General features: G+C 39.0%; 4 protein-coding genes and 1 pseudogene across 5 annotated transcripts; 1 reads left to right on the top strand and 4 right to left on the bottom strand.

Moving 5' to 3' along the window:
- Positions 1-106: 106 nt before the first annotated feature.
- LOC108842149 (ubiquitin carboxyl-terminal hydrolase 24) lies at positions 107-3,267 on the bottom strand. Its single transcript, XM_018614975.2, has 7 exons — positions 2,927-3,267; positions 1,701-2,495; positions 1,432-1,616; positions 1,087-1,337; positions 868-1,013; positions 599-778; positions 107-517 (listed from the first exon to the last, which is right to left on the bottom strand). Exons 1-7 carry the CDS (start codon positions 2,939-2,941, stop codon positions 329-331), a joined length of 1,761 nt encoding a protein of 586 aa, XP_018470477.1. The 5' UTR covers positions 2,942-3,267; the 3' UTR covers positions 107-328.
- A 223-nt stretch (positions 3,268-3,490) lies between these two features.
- LOC108842151 (uncharacterized) lies at positions 3,491-6,176 on the top strand. Of its 2 annotated transcripts, none has more exons than XM_057003471.1 (9): positions 3,491-3,608; positions 3,760-3,895; positions 4,017-4,277; positions 4,411-4,452; positions 4,785-4,867; positions 4,956-5,056; positions 5,161-5,376; positions 5,557-5,651; positions 5,749-6,176. In XM_057003471.1, the coding sequence occupies exons 3-9, from the start codon at positions 4,136-4,138 to the stop codon at positions 6,021-6,023; spliced, it is 954 nt and encodes a 317-aa protein (XP_056859451.1). In that variant the 5' UTR covers positions 3,491-3,608; positions 3,760-3,895; positions 4,017-4,135; the 3' UTR covers positions 6,024-6,176. The 2 variants fall into 2 exon arrangements, with proteins under 2 accessions (XP_056859451.1, XP_056859450.1); XM_057003470.1 differs by having other exon boundaries at positions 4,022-4,277.
- LOC108842150 (leucine aminopeptidase 2, chloroplastic) lies at positions 6,177-8,936 on the bottom strand. The gene is made up of 9 exons (XM_018614976.1): positions 8,656-8,936; positions 7,915-8,518; positions 7,608-7,833; positions 7,375-7,501; positions 7,207-7,302; positions 7,026-7,103; positions 6,856-6,916; positions 6,600-6,787; positions 6,177-6,513 (listed from the first exon to the last, which is right to left on the bottom strand). The coding sequence occupies exons 1-9, from the start codon at positions 8,881-8,883 to the stop codon at positions 6,382-6,384; spliced, it is 1,740 nt and encodes a 579-aa protein (XP_018470478.1). The 5' UTR covers positions 8,884-8,936; the 3' UTR covers positions 6,177-6,381.
- A 204-nt stretch (positions 8,937-9,140) lies between these two features.
- On the bottom strand, positions 9,141-10,956 carry LOC108839808 (50S ribosomal protein L21, mitochondrial). The gene is made up of 5 exons (XM_018612583.2): positions 10,473-10,956; positions 10,293-10,373; positions 10,106-10,207; positions 9,638-9,712; positions 9,141-9,545 (listed from the first exon to the last, which is right to left on the bottom strand). The coding sequence occupies exons 1-5, from the start codon at positions 10,872-10,874 to the stop codon at positions 9,426-9,428; spliced, it is 780 nt and encodes a 259-aa protein (XP_018468085.1). The 5' UTR covers positions 10,875-10,956; the 3' UTR covers positions 9,141-9,425.
- Positions 10,957-14,024: 3,068 nt separating this feature from the next.
- Positions 14,025-16,492, bottom strand: LOC130494289 (omega-6 fatty acid desaturase, chloroplastic-like; annotated as a pseudogene).
- Between the last annotated feature and the right edge of the window lie 255 nt (positions 16,493-16,747).

A 16,747-nucleotide genomic window follows, 5' to 3' on the forward strand; every position in this document is an offset into this window, starting at 1 on the left:
ATTTTTCATTTGATCGCTATAATTTTATTGATGTGTTCCCCCATCTATAAGAAGAAAGATGCTAAGTAGCACAAGCCAAGTTTTAGGATAATTTATAAGTCTGAAATAATAATAAACGTATGAATAACATTAAAACATTCCCATCTCAAGGAATCAAAAACAAAACTTTCATGTAAACCAGGTTCTCTAAAACCTATTTACCTATTGAGATTCTCTGCTTCATAGTTTTTATATGAGAGAACTCAAAATACAAGAAACTAAAGCCAAGAAAGATGTTTTGCTCCTCTCATTTCCCAGACAATGGAAACATGATTGTTTTTGATTCTCTTTAAACTTGTTTGTAGAACAGAACATAGGCTTGGTCGTGCAAAACCTGTTTTGGCCCTATGGCAGTTACAGATGCATCATCGAACCTAAGCCATTGATTGTTCTTTCTTCGAGCATCTGCGGTGTAGTGGCCTTTCGAGGGATCCCTTCCGTGGTGGGTAATCGTTGCCACAAGTTCATATTTTAAACCCTATAAGAAGGAAGAGACTTGACTAAGTAATAATTCAAAGAATATCACAAAGACAGTTCTGTTTTAAAAAATGTAATTTACCCCGTTGGAAGGAGAAGAAGCAAGAAGGTAGCGGCCTAGGTTGAGCTCAAGGGGAAAGTGAACAGGTTTGTGGAGCTTAGTACTCCCTTGGTTTCCGTAGCTAAAACGCATAAGGTGCAGTATCATTATCTTTGAGAGCTTCTGTATCTTTATCGACTTTCTAGCACTCACTACACCAGCCTGAAATAAAATAACTCAAACAAGCAAATAGGCCAATCATTAAACCCTGTGGCCTATGCTGCTAACATCCAACAGATTCAATAGTTTACCTTCCCAGTAACAGAGGCTCGATACCCTTCAAGATCTTCTGGAGCAGAAAACAAATGCAACGCATCTTCAATCGTACACACGGCTTCCGGGTGAATATCGAGGTGGAGTAAGAGATATGGCTGTACAGTAGCAGAATCTTTGTTCCCTGTTTCACATTAATGACATATAAGTGGTTGGTTAATGAAGCAAGAGAAACTCTTTCCCAACTATTTTTATACCTTGTGCCTTCACTACGCTTCTGAGCTCCCCACCGAATATATCACTGAGCTCAGAAGGAACAAAGCTTTGTGTTCTTGTCACAGCAGATTTGTTTTTGGGTCCAACTGTTTCCCATTCATCATCATCGCTGGCAGAAGAAAGAACAGATGACTTCGAGCCAGTAAGCCTGGGGGACTCTTCCCTGAGTTTCAGCAACTCATCGTGCATTTGGTCCATTATAAAGCTCAAAAATTCCTGAGCATCTTCCTGCCTGTCAACACTCAACACAATATGTTGGAATCAGTTGGCTAATAAACATAGGAACAACAAACATTCAGACTCTTGTAAATAAAAGTCACACAAACCTTGGCCGACCAGACATGTTGTTGAGAACATCTGGGGTAAAGTTTCTAAGGACCGCTTCAAACATGGCTGGTGTAAAAGGTCTACCGAACTCAACTACAGCAATGTTATTTCTGAAGCTTGAACTGCTTGGCACATCTAGTTCAGATATGAACTCGGAAAATGCAGCTAAAGTTGGAGACTCAGTCTGAGAACACACAACATGAAACAATCACGATCAGACAACATATATCTATTGAAAGCATAGAGAGAAACAAGAATGGCTAGAAACCTTTGGAATATCTTGGAGTTGTATTCCTTGGAGGAGCTGCACAAACGGAGAGCAAGAGAGTAAAGCCTGCAATGTTGCATTCAGGAAGCACAAGTTTCCAGCGTTTATCAATCCTCTTGGTGTAAAGTCTTTAACAGGCAGAGCAGGTTCAGTATGAACCATCTGGTTACTCTTTCTCGGTATGCTGCTGCCAGATGAAGAAGAATCACTTAACAAAACTTCGCTTTCCAGGGCTTGGAACTTTGAGCTTGAAGCTTTATACAAAGAATCACTTTCACCATCTGATACACACAACTTCTCCAAACCAGCCTTCACCGCCACACCATTGTTGAGAGGTTTTCTTTGAGAGACCTCTTTGATAGTTCCGTTTTCTACCACATGCTCCGGGACTCCTGAAGAGTGTTTCCCAGGGAGTTTTGCAACTTTGTCATTGATCTTATCGGAGCTTGAAGGTCTAGGAGCATCAAGTCTCTTCTGAGACACAGCAGATTGAAAACTTTTATCTTCCTTATGAGAGCTGGAAGCATCGAGTCTCTTTTGAGACACAGCAGACTGTAAACTTTTATCTTCTTTATGAGAGCTGGAGGGTCGAGATTTAACTACTCCATCAGCAGCCTGAGCCTTCTTCAACTCGCCATTAGTGTTAACTGGAGAACGTTCGGTAACAAGATTCAAGGAGCCGAACTGTATACTCCCTAGAGACTTTTCTTTATGATTCTGAGGAGCCTTAACGGGTTTCTGCTGCTCAAGTAATGACCTTGTTTCATGTTCTGTAAAGGATCCAAACACAAATACCTGCACCGAACAAAAATAATCATAGCAAAGTGTCAGTAAGTAAATAGATATCATTTATAGCAACTTAAACAAAATCTGAAAGATTAAGTATAGCCTCACACATACACATTGAGCCTTAGAGAGAGAAACTACAATATAACAACCAACATAAACAAAGTGGAAGCTACATAAAAATCACAACTTTATTATCACTTAACAGATTATCAAAGCGGAAAAACATTAACTGATACTATGTTTTGTCCGCTTAAAGTTCATATCTTTTTGTCGGAAACAGATCAAACACTTCATAAACGACAATAACAAAATCTATGCGAAACAAGATTCACTCGTGTCGTCGTGTGAGCTTCGAATGTAACTATGTATCGTTCTAGACAGTGAGAACTAAAACCCTAAACTCAAGAGGGAGAGGAGAGAACAAGTGGGAAAGTTACCTTCTTGTCACTCATATTCGGCACATACAGGTAATCTGATTGAGAGAGAGATCCAACGGAGAAGAAGTTTCAGAGACTAGGGTTTGAGGCAGCAACAACCCTGGATGAGAGTCGGCGACTTGAGAAGACATGAAAAGGAGGAAGATACGAGGGAAGAGAGAGATGATTTTAGAAAGGGAAAAGCCCCCCTTCTCGTTTCTTCTCTGCAAGTAAGTAAAGAGAGAGAGCGAGAGAGAGAAGAGAAAGATCAGACCTTTTTTGAGATTTGAGAGAGAGATTATTATTAGGGTTCCTTTTTCTCTCTTTGTCGGATAGTTTGGTGGGAGAGGAGAAGAGAGGACGGGAGCTTAAGTGCCGCGTTTTGGATATTTCGTCAAACGACGTCGTCCCGTCTTTTATATTTAACATCCCGGTTCAGTTGTTAAATTACAACTCTTCCGGTTTGGTACGGTCTGGTGTGACTTCTTACCACATTCACCAACTTCTTCACTGCTGTAGTGGTTAATCTAAAATTTACCGCTATCATGTGTCTCGGGTTCGAAACAAAAGAGTGTAAAAATAATATTTTTCCCTATTTTTATATATCAAAACCCTCTAAAAGAAGAAGAAAAAAAAATAGAAAGAGCGACCAACAAAAATAAAATCGCCGACGAGTTCACCGGTCCGTCATTCTCCTCCGACGGTTAGTTGTTTGAATTCTTCTCCCTCTTCTGTTTTTATTATCTCTTTTTCTTTTTTCGATTTATTCATCTTCTCATTTGATATCTAATGATATACATATACATGTAAGGTTTAGAGAAAGAACTGTTTATAACTAGTATTATTTTTTGCAGGACAATAGCTCTGACAATGGTTTGGTAATGATATATACAGTAATAGTATCATCAAAAGGGCATGACTTTCCGGTAAAATTCGTCAAATTTGCAAGACCCATAGTCTTCACTGTTGATAAGAGTTTGTAAGAAGAAGGTCAAGTACTAATTCGCGCAATATAATACTATTAAATAAATATTAATAATGATGATTTTGATTTCTGAGCTGTTTCTCACCTTGAACTCACCGTTTAAGACTAAAGATTGAAAATAATTAGTGTAGGTCACGACGATGAGCCTGATGTGAAAGAGAGACCTTTGTTTTTTATTCGTTTATTATTTACAAAGCCAGCCAAAAACCAAAAACAACGGAGAGAAGATAGAAGAGACAAGAAGAATGAGTGTCTCTTTGAGTGTGATGACATTCAATCTTCATGATGATCAACCTGAAGAAAGCCCTAATTCATGGGACAAGAGGAAAGATTTGTGTCTCAGTGTCATCACCAGTTACTCCCCCATTATTCTCTGCACCCAACAAGGTTCTCTCTTTCTCTTTCTTTCCATGGATGAATCAGTAGCTTGTTAGATCTCTCTTGCTTCTTCATATTTTGCTTATTCAGTATGAATGAATGCTGTAATATTTGTTCATTTGTTTTTGATCTTCATGTGTAGGTGTGAAGTCGCAGTTAGATTATATTCAGCAGGGTTTGCCAGGTACATACTATCTTTTTTCTTTTTTATAATGTGAATCTATGGAGATCTAGATCTAGATTCTATTTTTAGTATATATGTTAGTGTTGCTTAAATCTGATTTGCACTTGATGTGTCTGCATGTTATTCTCACATTTCCACATCCTTGCTGCTGCGATTTCTTTGAGACGATGGTGGCATTTTGTATACTGTTTCTTTTCTTTGTTACTGCCTTCCTTATAGCTGAGAACCATGAAGCCTAGCTTCTTCCATTTCCACATGCCTTGACAATACTTCAAATTGCATCGTGTCCTTGAACTTAAAGAGATAATGATGGTACTCTTCTTGGCTTGCAGCGTATGATCAATTTGGCACATCGAGAAAAGGGCCTCAGGATCCCACTGATGAATCTTGCACCATCTTCTACAACAAGGAAAAGGTAATATGCTTTTTTTTTTTTTTTAAAGAACTACATCAATGCCACCTTCTTGATCCCGGTTTAATTATATACTAAATGCTAATTGAAGGTAGAGCTACTGGAGGGTGGAACATTTTGGTTGTCAGAGTCTCCTTCGGTCCCTGGAAGCAAGGCATGGGGTTCTGATGTTCCTTGTATAGCTACATGGGCCATATCCTGATTACTGTGTGTGTGTGTGTGTGGTTGATGTCTGGCTAAACTGTTATTAGATTTATATATCAGGATTTTTGTGTGTTTCTTTGACAAGCTGCCTACACATTCCAACTGAGACAAGTGGAGCCGCCAGGTTTTTCGTTTCAGATAGTCAACACAAACTTGGATGAAATCAGTCCTCGTGCCCGTAGGCGAAGTGCTCTTCTCACATGGCAACACATGGCATCGTTACCTCCCACCTTACCCGTTGTGTACTGTGGAGGATTCAACACACAGAAGGAATCAACAACCGGAAGGTTTCTCTTGGGCAGATCTAGGTAACTAACTTCACAAGTATGTTTGCTTTTCACTGACCTCAAAGAGAGTTTCCTTTCAGTGCTTCTACGTAATGCAATAATAGCTACACACCTTGTTCAACCTGTTGCAACTCGAAATGTTAATACTCCTTGGACTGCTGTGCTGATAGATGGTATTTTGGGTATTCATCTAACTTGCAGAGAGCACGGTGTGGTAGGGGACATGAGAGACGCATGGCCAAGTGCCCGAGTACGAAAAAATGTGGCCCTCGTAAGAACATATCATGGTTTCAAAGGTACATAGAATGAAACATTACTCACCCTCTCATGAGCCATTAGAATCAATTATCTCTAGGGTTCCATATATCATAACATATTGGGGACTTTGGTTAGGTGACAAGCAGGGAACGGTCGAGTTCCTGAAGCTAATATTCAGAGCTCTGTGTCTCTGCTGGGACAGACAGACGCAAGATCTACACACGGATTGGATACTCTACAGAGGTAGGTCTGTAGTTCCCGTGATGTGCGAGGTGGTAAATGATAAGGTCGACGAGTTGTACCCTTCGTCTCACTACCCTGTGTTTGCTGAGTTTTTGCTTCCTCGTTCTGTAAGAATGCTTGAACCTACTCCTCCTGTTCCTGCTCCTGCCCAAGAAGAGGAAAGCTAGAACACTTGTTCCTGTCTTTTGCTTAAAGCTTTTGAAAAATGCTGATTGTATTGTTGTGCACATGAGCTCTGTTTTTCTAAGAGCCTGCTTAAACTTATTCAAAGGAAATAACTATTGTTTATTTTGTTCTAAGATGAACAAGAAGCTTAAAAATTCTGCTCCAAAAAAACCCCAAGTTTTTGTTTCTTTGAAATATTATCTCACTATCTATCATAGATCATGCGTTCATATGAAGACTCTCCATAACAAGGAGACGCCAAAAGGAAAGGAAAACAATGAGAACGGAATAAGCCCATCAATATCTAAAGTAAATTATTCGGGGGCACAATGATTGGTCTCTGATCATGAGGTTTCATCTTTACGAAGAAGAATTGTTTTGTACCCACTCAACGAGAGTCGCAACTCCAAACCCGGTCGCAGCTTTCTTCTTCTCGTTCCACACCGGTCCAGCCATATCTATGTGCATCCACTCTACCTTCTCGTCCACAAACTGCAACCATTCACCACACCCCGGTTCTTCGTTAGATAACTAAAGTGCAAGTATTAGAATCTGCTATTGGTTTCTACACTTCTCACCTGTTTCAAGAAGAGAGCCGCGGTGATTGATCCACCTGCACGGCCTCCAGTGTTAACCATATCTGCAACACCTGATTTCATCATCTCCCAGTAACTCTCTTCCATCGGCATTCTCCATAGCTTCTCCCCGCTTCTTTCTGATGCAGCAATTACCTCCTTTGCAAGCTCATCACTAGGCGTATATATGCCTGCAGAAAAAAAAAATATCAACATTCAATCATCATGAATGAATGTAATTATACACAAACCTACGTACCTGCCATGGAATTTCCAAGAGCAATAATACAAGCTCCAGTCAACGTTGCAAGGTCAACAATCTGCATATATTATTCAAAAGTTTTAGCAAAAACCAACAGAAACAATGTCTGAATTAGCCTTCTATAGCTTCTATGTATCAATAAATGAATAAAGTATCTCAAGCGATACCTTATCGACGCCCTGGTTGCAAGCATAAACCAGAGCATCTGCCAGTGTTAGTCGCCCTTCGGCATCTGTGTTGTTAACCTGCACAATACCGCCAACAAATTAGTTTGTTGTAAAGAGAAAACAAAAGAAATCTCAGAAGTGTTTGAAGCTGGACTCCTACAGGAAATAGTGTTTATGATACCTCAATTGTCTTTCCGTTTGAGGCTGTGATGACATCTCCAGGTCTCATTCCAGTACCACTTATCATATTCTCACACGCTGCGACAATGAAGTGCACCTAATTGTGCAAAAAGGCAATTGTTAAAGAACATTCTCGTTAACTCAGAAACTCAAGTTTCGTGTGATTAACCTCAACACCGGGAGGCTTAATTTGACCAATGGCCTTCGCAGCGCCAAGAACAGCAGCTGAACCTCCCATATCAAATTTCATGAGCTCAATTAAGCAACCTGGTCCGGTCTTAATGTTGTAGCCACCACTGTGAATAAAAAGCATATGGTCAACAAACAATAAGCACAGTAATAAAAAGATATTGATGCAACAAAGGTAAAGGTGAACAGGAGACAACTGCACTAGTTGATTACCTGTCAAATGTCAATCCTTTTCCAACAAGAGCAAGTTTGGTCTTGACAGGGCCACTAGAAGGTTTGTAGACAAGGTGGATGAAACGAGGTGGATTAGCTGAAGCAGCAGCAACAGCAAGATAAGAACCCATCTTCAACTCTTTGCATTGCTCCTCATTCAAGATGTTTGCAGTCATGACATCACTGTACATGGAAGCCAGATTTGAGGCCTCCTCAGCTAGTACAGCTGTATAGAGATACAATGACGTTATAAACTTCAATACACACACATATTAACAGTATGATGCTCCAAAAACAATCCATATACCAGGGGTGAGAACGTTGGCTGGTGAATTAACGAGTTCCCTCCCGAAAATCACGCCATAAGAAACATCTTGAGCATACTTAAGCTTCTTTTCTAGTTCAGGTCCAGTTCCAAAGCCAATGATATCCACAGATTTGAGAGATGGTTTCTTTGACTCAGACTTATACCTGCTGTCTTCAAACAAACCAAGCACTGTTCCTGAAGCAATAGCTGAAGCAGAAGTGAGCTTCGATTCATTAGACTCTGAGGAGGCGAGAACAACTGCAACGCTACTAGCTTGAGAAGCTTTTGCAGCTGCAGCAACAGCCTCGCCGAGACTCTGAAAAGCCGAAGGAGACGAGGCGGATTTTCCAAGACCAATCAGACCCACACGCTTAGACGCGAGACCCGGGAGTCTAAGAACAGTTGATTGTCCTGGTTTCCCGGAGAAATCTTCCTCGGAAGAGACGTCAGCAAGAAGTCCACCCAAGTGAGCGTCGAGCTTGCTCAGTATCGGCTTCTGGAACTTGGAGTTCACGTCCTTGGCCATGTCTTTCTCCGTCACGCCAACGGCGAGTATGTCACCTTTCCACTCCGTCACGTCGATGTCCTTCGCCGCGAATGAGACCTAATCAGACGAATCAAAATCCGGTCAACAGTCACATAAAATAGTCAAACAAACTCGAACGCAATCGAATCACTAAACTAACAAATCAACGAAACAGTGACTAGAATCGATTATAGAGAAATCGAATGAATGACAACCTTTGGATGATCGACGGAGTTGGCCTGAGTGAAGCCGAGAGTAGCTTGTGCGAGTGTGTGGGCCATGGCTCTTCCTCTAGAAGAATGGTAAAGAGGCGTTACGGCGAGAGCGAGTGGTAACCGGAATCGGAGGAAACTCGAGGAGAGTGGTGACGGAGAGGAAGAGAAGGAACGGAAATGGAATCGAGCAGAAGAAGAAGCAACGGATGTAACTAAAGTGACGGCCATTTGCGAAACGCACGGAGACGAAGCCGCCGTGTGTTTATCTTCTACTAGTACACTATTTTAATTGACTTCACCCATATGATACTATCCGACTCGGCCCACCCGGCTCGGGTCGTGTCCTTACCTGGCCCGCTACGTATCTGGATATATCATATTTTAACGCAGTAACTAGAAAATTATCTGAATAACCATATTCGAAATATCATTTTATTTTTTATTTTATTTTCGTATATCATTTTATGCTTAAAATTAAGAACAAAAATTCAACATGTATACATTTAACAGCACAAAAGCCGAGTAAGACCACTGTTCCGGCATATCTTTATTCATGAATTTTGAAACAAAAAACAAACAAAATCAAGAAGCTTGAGCGAGTTCCAATACAAATAAGAGCATAATCAAACAGTGGAGTTGAACGAGATAACTAAGGCAATCACGTTCATATCTTAGGAGCCTAGTAATTAGTAATTACCAAGGCCTTTTCGTCCTTTAAGCCACTAGTAGTCGTGGCATCAGCAAGAAAGAGAAAAAAGCAGTTCTTCTCTTCAACCAACTAGCTCAGCCTCTGGTTGCTCTGTATCAGCCGACTTGGAAGGCTTACGGACAATCTCTGGTTCTGGTTTCTCAATTCCTTGGATATCCGTTATTCTCAACTTTGTTAATTCCTGGACATCAAGCAAGCGTTAAATGATCAAAAACAACAAACATACATGTTGAAAAGAAAGGAACTGACAAAGCTGAAACAAATAAGGGATACCTGTCGATGTCCTGTGGTTCTCCTATAATTCTTCCTTCGTTTCTTTTTGAAAATGAGCACTTTTTCATCCAATGCCTGTCACTCACACAAAAAGGTTTTCAAACTAGTTAGACGCACGGGGATGACAGCAAGCTATTAGTACATGAGTAAAATCCTTCTACGCCTCACCTATTCTACATCAAGACATTCATTAATTATGTGGCCACCAAACAATAGATGAGGACTAATCTAACAACTTGTAGTCCATACAGTATTCCTCAAGGCTTTCATTCAAACTCCTAGCATTAGCTTATTAAGTTTATGTCTCACCCATCATCAGATGCAGCAAGCAAATTCTCATGAAAATAATTTTCCTGAGTAATACACTCTCAGCAATATGCTATTTTCAATTGTCAATTTTTTCTTTCATATGCACAGCTTCCCTAGTAACTTTTATAATAGACGTAGCAAGACAAAGAGACAACTTACATGCTCTTCCACAACAGCATGAACAGTGGCATCAGGCAAGACAGGCCTACCAATAATCGTCTGGCTTGCCGATCCCAATAGAAGAACCTTCGTCAGTGTCAGCTGCCAAAAGAGACAAGATTTAACAACAATTACAAAACATAAACAAATGTAACAATCTTCAAGAAGAAGAAGAAGAAGAGCATACCTTATCATTGATGTCACAGAATTTCAACTTCTCAGTGAAAATAGAGTCTCCGTTGCTTACTTTGAACTGATGCGAACCAATCTACAGCGAGAGAGTGTGAATCAAAACATTCAACATCATCAGCGAGAGAGTTGAAATGAAACTAGGGAGTTTTTTTTTTTGTCTGAGCAGACACGAAACCTGAACAACGGCAAAGACAGGCTCGTAGGGTTTGAAGAGTCGCTCCGAAGGTTTGAGAGGACCCATCACCTTGTACCCTATCTCCGCCGCCGCCTCCACTTTCTCCGCCGGTGAATATTCCCTTTCTACTTCCATCTCCGCCGAATCCTCGTACTCCTCCTCATCTTCTCCATCGCTGCTTTCATCAGTATCGTTTGTTTTCGAAGCGAAATGGCGACCTTGGGAACGACTGTACCAAGGGAAGTCCCTAGCGAGAGATCGATTCTGTACTGGGGCCTCGTGAGTAATGCTGGTACCGGAAAGCTCTAATCCCCGAAGTGAAGAGATCGAGCGCGTCTGGTTGATCGAGAAAACCGTCGTGGCGCGGCGGCTCAACTCGCGAATGCATCGAAGGCTCGCCATCGGAGACCCACCAGGCTTAGGGTTTTTACGGAGACTAGAAAGGGTTTTTGTTGTCCTTGTTTTGTCAACTTGAAGTAACTCTCTATACCAGTCAGAGGATATCATTCATATGAATATCTTAGACCATCTTCGACAATGTATTTTGTTATTTTTATTTTTGAAAAAGAAAATTATAATAGAGATAGATTACACCAACGTATTTTGCTATAACAGTAGTCTTCAAAACATACATGGAGAAATTCTCTTAGATAGTCATTTTAAATTTTTATCACAAAAATAACATCACAATAAAAAAATATGATCAAAATAAATTTTATTAAAGGGTAAATACATATTTATAACCTTTTGGTTAACTAATTTAATACTTAAGTTTATAGTTAAAATGTAGGGTTTTAGGATTAGAAATTGTTCAAATTTTTAAATATAAAAATAAATATTAAAATTTTCAAAATAAAAATGTGTTATTTTGGTTATTTATTATTTGAAAACTATTTTTACGACAAAAAAAAATAAAAATTGCTATTTGAGGCCAATTACTTTTTCTCCCATAATATTTCTATAATATTTTTTGTGCTAAGTAGTTTGAAATTGTTTACATTTAGAAAAGGGAAATTACAATCCCATATTAAAAAGTTACAAAATATTGTTTGTGATATATACAGTTTTAAAATTTTCCTTGTACAAAAGGAAATAATAATCCAAAAAAAGTTACAAGATGTTATTTAAGATAAATAGTTAGAAATAATTTACTAATTAGAAAAAGGAAATCACAACATATATATAAATAACACATGTATGATGTATAGATGTGATCTCTCCACTGATATTTCTCTCGAAGAAACAAAACAAGCTCTAATTCTCCAACGATCATGACTACTCGGTTCCCAAAGATCATCTTCATCGCCTTCCTCGTCTTGCTTTTTGTTGAAGTTTCACAAGCTCGTTGGGGTGAGCCAACTATCTATGAAATAGACGGTGAAATAGTCGAATTTTATAAACATTGGCATGTGAAGAAGGTCGAGGATATTGATGACGTGATCAACGAGGAGGTTAAATCTACTTACATCGGCGACTTGCATGCGGAGCTAATGGACAGATACGGCGCCAAATTGATGTGGAGGGTTGATGTTTTTCTGTGTGCTTGTTTCTCTTTGTTGTTGACAGATTTAGTTTTCAAGATTTTCTTTTGTATTGTCAGCAGATGCTCTGCTAGGATTTCAAAACCCATTAGATGTTATGTGTAACAATACAAGTCGATAATCGATTGTTGTTTTTTTTGGAGTATTCAATCATTGCTCAAATCTTATTATTTTAATTAATGTCTTTGGACAACCGACAAGTTCTTATACTGTGTATTTAAGTTATATTTGGTTCGTTTGAACTTTGTTTCCAAGAAAAGCTAATGTTGCATACGCGATAGAGATGGAATAGATGTGTGGTGAATGAGTTTGAGGATTTAGGGTTTATTGATGATCTGAGGATGTCTGGAGGAGGGAGTAGTGTGAAGTGGTGGTGAGTGATCTAGGTTAAAAGAAAAGAAGTTATGATCATGGCTCCATTGGTGGGGATCACTTGTTTGCGTTGTCCAGCGAGCAGAGCGTCTTTGTTGTGTCGGAGACTGAATCATCTGATGATTTACAGTTTTTTAAAGCAAAAAATAATATTTTTATAAATAAAAAATCAAAAGAATAAAAGTGATCGTAGTTTTTTACATAATTTGGTTGGTATTAAATCCAAACCTAACCAAAATTTAAAAATATGTAAAATGGATTTAAATCTCTAGCCTTAGAAAAAAAAAATCGAATAGATTTAAACCGAGTTCCAACATCCATCCCTACTTTCACTCAAACAAATAAAATATCAATATAGAGAAAAAGTTACAATAATATACTTGAGATAAATAGTTCGATAACAATTTCCTTATTTATAAATAGTTTAAAATTATTCATCTTATAAAAATATTACAATCTCAAATAAAAAATAAAGTTTTCCTTATTAAAAAGGAAATTACAGTCCGGCCCAAAAAGTTATTAGAGATAAAATAATTTAAAAAAATTCCTAACAGAGAAAACAATATATATAAATAAACATGTGTCTACGTGATCTCTCATGTGTGATCGCTCTCTCAGAGAACCAAAACAAGCCCCAATTCTACAACGATGACTACAAGGTTCTCTAAGTTCAGCGTCGTCTTCCTCGTCTTGCTTTTGGTTGAAGTCTCACAAGCTCGTTGGGGTGATGTCTATGAAATAGACGGTGAAATAGTCGATATTTATGAATATTGGCATCTGAAGAAGGCGCAAGGTAATAACTATGAGCTAACTAACGAGGAGGAGGTGAAATCGACGTACATCTGCGACTTGCATGCGAAGCTTATTGACAAATATGGCGTCACTTTGATGTGGAGGATTGATGTTTTTATTTGTCTCTGTTTCTCTTTAATGTTTACAGATTTAGTTTTTACGTTTTCCTTTTGTATAGTCAGCAGATGTTCTGCTAGGGTTTCTAAACCCATCAGATGTTATGCGTAATAATAGAAGTCTATATGTTTAATTTGTTGTTGTTCTTTTTTGGGTTATTCAACGAATATTGCACAAATTTTATTATTTTGTTGTTCCGAGCGATGTGATATGTATGTTCTTGTGTAAATTATGATTGCGTGTATCTCAAGTTACAGTTGGTTCTTATATAGTTACAGTTGGTTCCAAGCAAAGATAACGTTGCATTAGATTGTTGATATAGGGTCTCTCATATGTTTGGTGTGTGAGGAGTTGGGACGCAATAACGATGGAATAGATATGTGTGGTGAATGAGTCTGGAGATTTAGGGTTATTGATGATCTGAGAATGTCTGGAGGAGGGAGTAGTGTGAGTGGTGATTGATCTAGGCTAAAAAAAAAAAGCTATGATCAAGGCTCCATTGGTGGGGATCAGTTGTTTACGTTGTTCAGCGAGTAGAGTGTTGGTGTTGGAGTATGAGACTGTGCCAATTAGGATAATCTGACGATTTAGTTTATATGTTACCTTGCCTTAAGACTGTTTATTGATTTTTATGTTGTAGGGTTGTAAGTAAAGACGAGAGAATAGTACATATATTAATATGTGTTCCAAAAAAACGGTAAGACATATCAAAGAGAATAAAAACGATATCTATCTCTTTAGACAGACTTGTTCAAGCAAAGAAAGTGATCATAGAATTGCAAACGGGTAGCCAGTTTTCGTTTTTTTTTTGATAAAGTTTATAAGATGCAGTGTATAAAAACATTAGGAGAAAGCTTATCGCTAGAAAAGCTTACAAGATAGTGAATATCATTGGCGATTTCAAAAAATAATACAAAGGCTGCCATGAATCAGGCTGCGTAGTCAGGCATTGCTTTCTTGAGGAATGTTATTGGTTGTGATTCTTCAGGGGCTAACCTATCAAAAGGAATGTAGTTCTCCTCTTTGTCATAGACATGGCACACAGTCATTATCGTCTTCATCAAGCGCCAGTTCCATGTAGCCAAGTTTGTATACTGCCAACAACATCACGCAAAGCAAGAAACCAGGGAAACTTCTTTTAAAGTGTCATAAAGAAAATGTATAATGAGATTAAGAAAGTGGCTAATTACCTTTCCCCAGTTCTCTTGTATAGACTGATGAGCCGCACGGAGATTGTAGCTTGGTATCCTAGGGCTAATGTGATGCGGGATGTGTACGTTGATATCATGGCACAAAATCTCAATCCTGTCATATGAAAAAGTCAAACAAGAAATCTCAAAAATTAAAGAGAATACTAACTTCACCAACTTAGCAGAGGGAGATGCATTACCAACTAGGGTAATCACAATGAACAGTTCCGTTGAGCTGAGCCTGAGCAGCGTTCCACTCATCAGCAGGCTTGAAAGGAATGTGTGGAGCCGTGTGATGAACCATCGTGAATGTGCTCATCTATAGAAGAAACAATAACACCATTGTGGCTTCTAAATCTTTATCGAACAAAAACAGAGAGAACAGAGAGAAGCATTTACCCAAAAGTGATAGCCCAACCACGGCATAAGCCAGAACTTAACCCATCCTAAGATACCAACTTTGTATATGATCAGTGGCCACCCAACGGCCATGAAGGCGAAAACGCAAGCCAAACTTATCTTCACCCTATTCACTTCACTCGGTCTGAACTTGCTCAGATTGAAGTGCCAGTTCACCCTGATAGAACACTTACTATCGTTAACTAAAAAGTATATAGCGAAAAGAATAGAGTAAAAGCTTAATGTATGTATAAATATACCAGTGAGCTAGGACAACCAAGGCCTAATTGGGCCATATCCAAAAATGATTGCCTTTCTCAGAACAGGTGCTGAATCAAACTCCTCTGGTGGAACTGGTTGCCAAGCTGTGTCATGAACTAACCTATAGAGAAACAAAAGTCATCACTTATCCCATTGTGAATACCTTTAAGAGTCTAGATAAGTAAGTAAAGAGTTACATGTTGGTTTTGGCGTGATGACGGTCATGCTTAAACCGCCACGGCTCATACGGGTACACAAGAGGTAGGAAGGCTAGAGTACCCACAATATCTTCAACCAATTTGTTCTTTGAAAAAGATTTATGAGCACAATCATGACCTATCACAAAGAACTAGAAGAAAGAAAGAAACAACGCACTTAGACTAACAGTAAGTAACACTAGGCGACATAGAGAAGAGACAGTGGATGAATGAGAGGTTTACTTACCCCTGTGACAGCAGTTCCAGTCCACGCCCAAGCCAAGGGAAGCAGATACCAAGGAGCTTTAGCAATCATGAAGAGCCCCAAAGCGTAGGAAGTCACGGATATCAACACAGACTTCCAAGCTTTCACATCATCAATCTCAAACACCTGAAGAAGAAGAAGACGTTCAGTATCAATCACACACAACGCTTACTGACCAAGCTGTATTACCTCTTTGGGAAGAGTATCCATGATATCTTTCAAGGTGACGTTATCAGGAAGATCTTGCCCAATCTGTTTGAATCCATAGCTCTCTGCTAAATGTTCCCTGTCTTCTGCACTATCAGCAGATGGAGGAGGTGCGACAGGAACAGAGACAGCTTTTATACATCCAGTCCTTGTCTTTGCAGGAAGAGGGAATGTTCTTCTAGTTCCTTTTAACAGAATATCAATCGGTCTCACAGCATACGCACCTGATAGAACGGTTCACTAACATTATTAGCCCTCTGCATTCATACAAGAAAGACAACAACTTTGCAGAGCTTTGAGGAGTACCAGGAGAAAGACGAGCAGAAGAAGCAAACTTAGGAGCCCTAGGAAGACAGTGATGTGGGCCCTGGAGAATCCAATAGCAAAGAAACAAAATTGATGATGGGAAACTCAAGTAGTAGTAGTGATGGGCAATAGAGAAGAATGTGAAAGGTGAAGACTTTTTTATTTTTACCGTGAAGGCGAAGAGAGAATCAGCAATTCTGGAAGCCATGGATGGTGGTGGTAGAACAGAACTGAAGAAGACGAAGCCAAATGGGATTTGAATGGTTGTGAAGAGCCGTCAGTGTCACCTCTTGAAGCTCAGAACACAAGTGACTGACTTCCACAATTTAACTTGGGTTTTACTTTTGTCTTTGTTTTCAGAAACACTCTTTTTTTTTGCATAATTAACGGAAAAAATATGATAAATGTTTATATATATTGGGAAAAGGGGAGATAACTGATTAATTTAAAACGATAATTACAAATGAAAATTAATTCCAAACGTATGTCACTATATTGACGAGTTGTTTGGATCACTAATTTATTTGGAGTTTTATAGAAAACATGCTTTATACGTGCATATTTATCTATGCAACAAATTCTTGTTGACAAATTAATACACAACAAAATTGTTTTTTCTCAATTACAT

This window comes from Raphanus sativus, chromosome 2, assembly GCF_000801105.2.
Source record: "Raphanus sativus cultivar WK10039 chromosome 2, ASM80110v3, whole genome shotgun sequence".
Taxonomy (NCBI): Eukaryota; Viridiplantae; Streptophyta; class Magnoliopsida; order Brassicales; family Brassicaceae; genus Raphanus; species Raphanus sativus.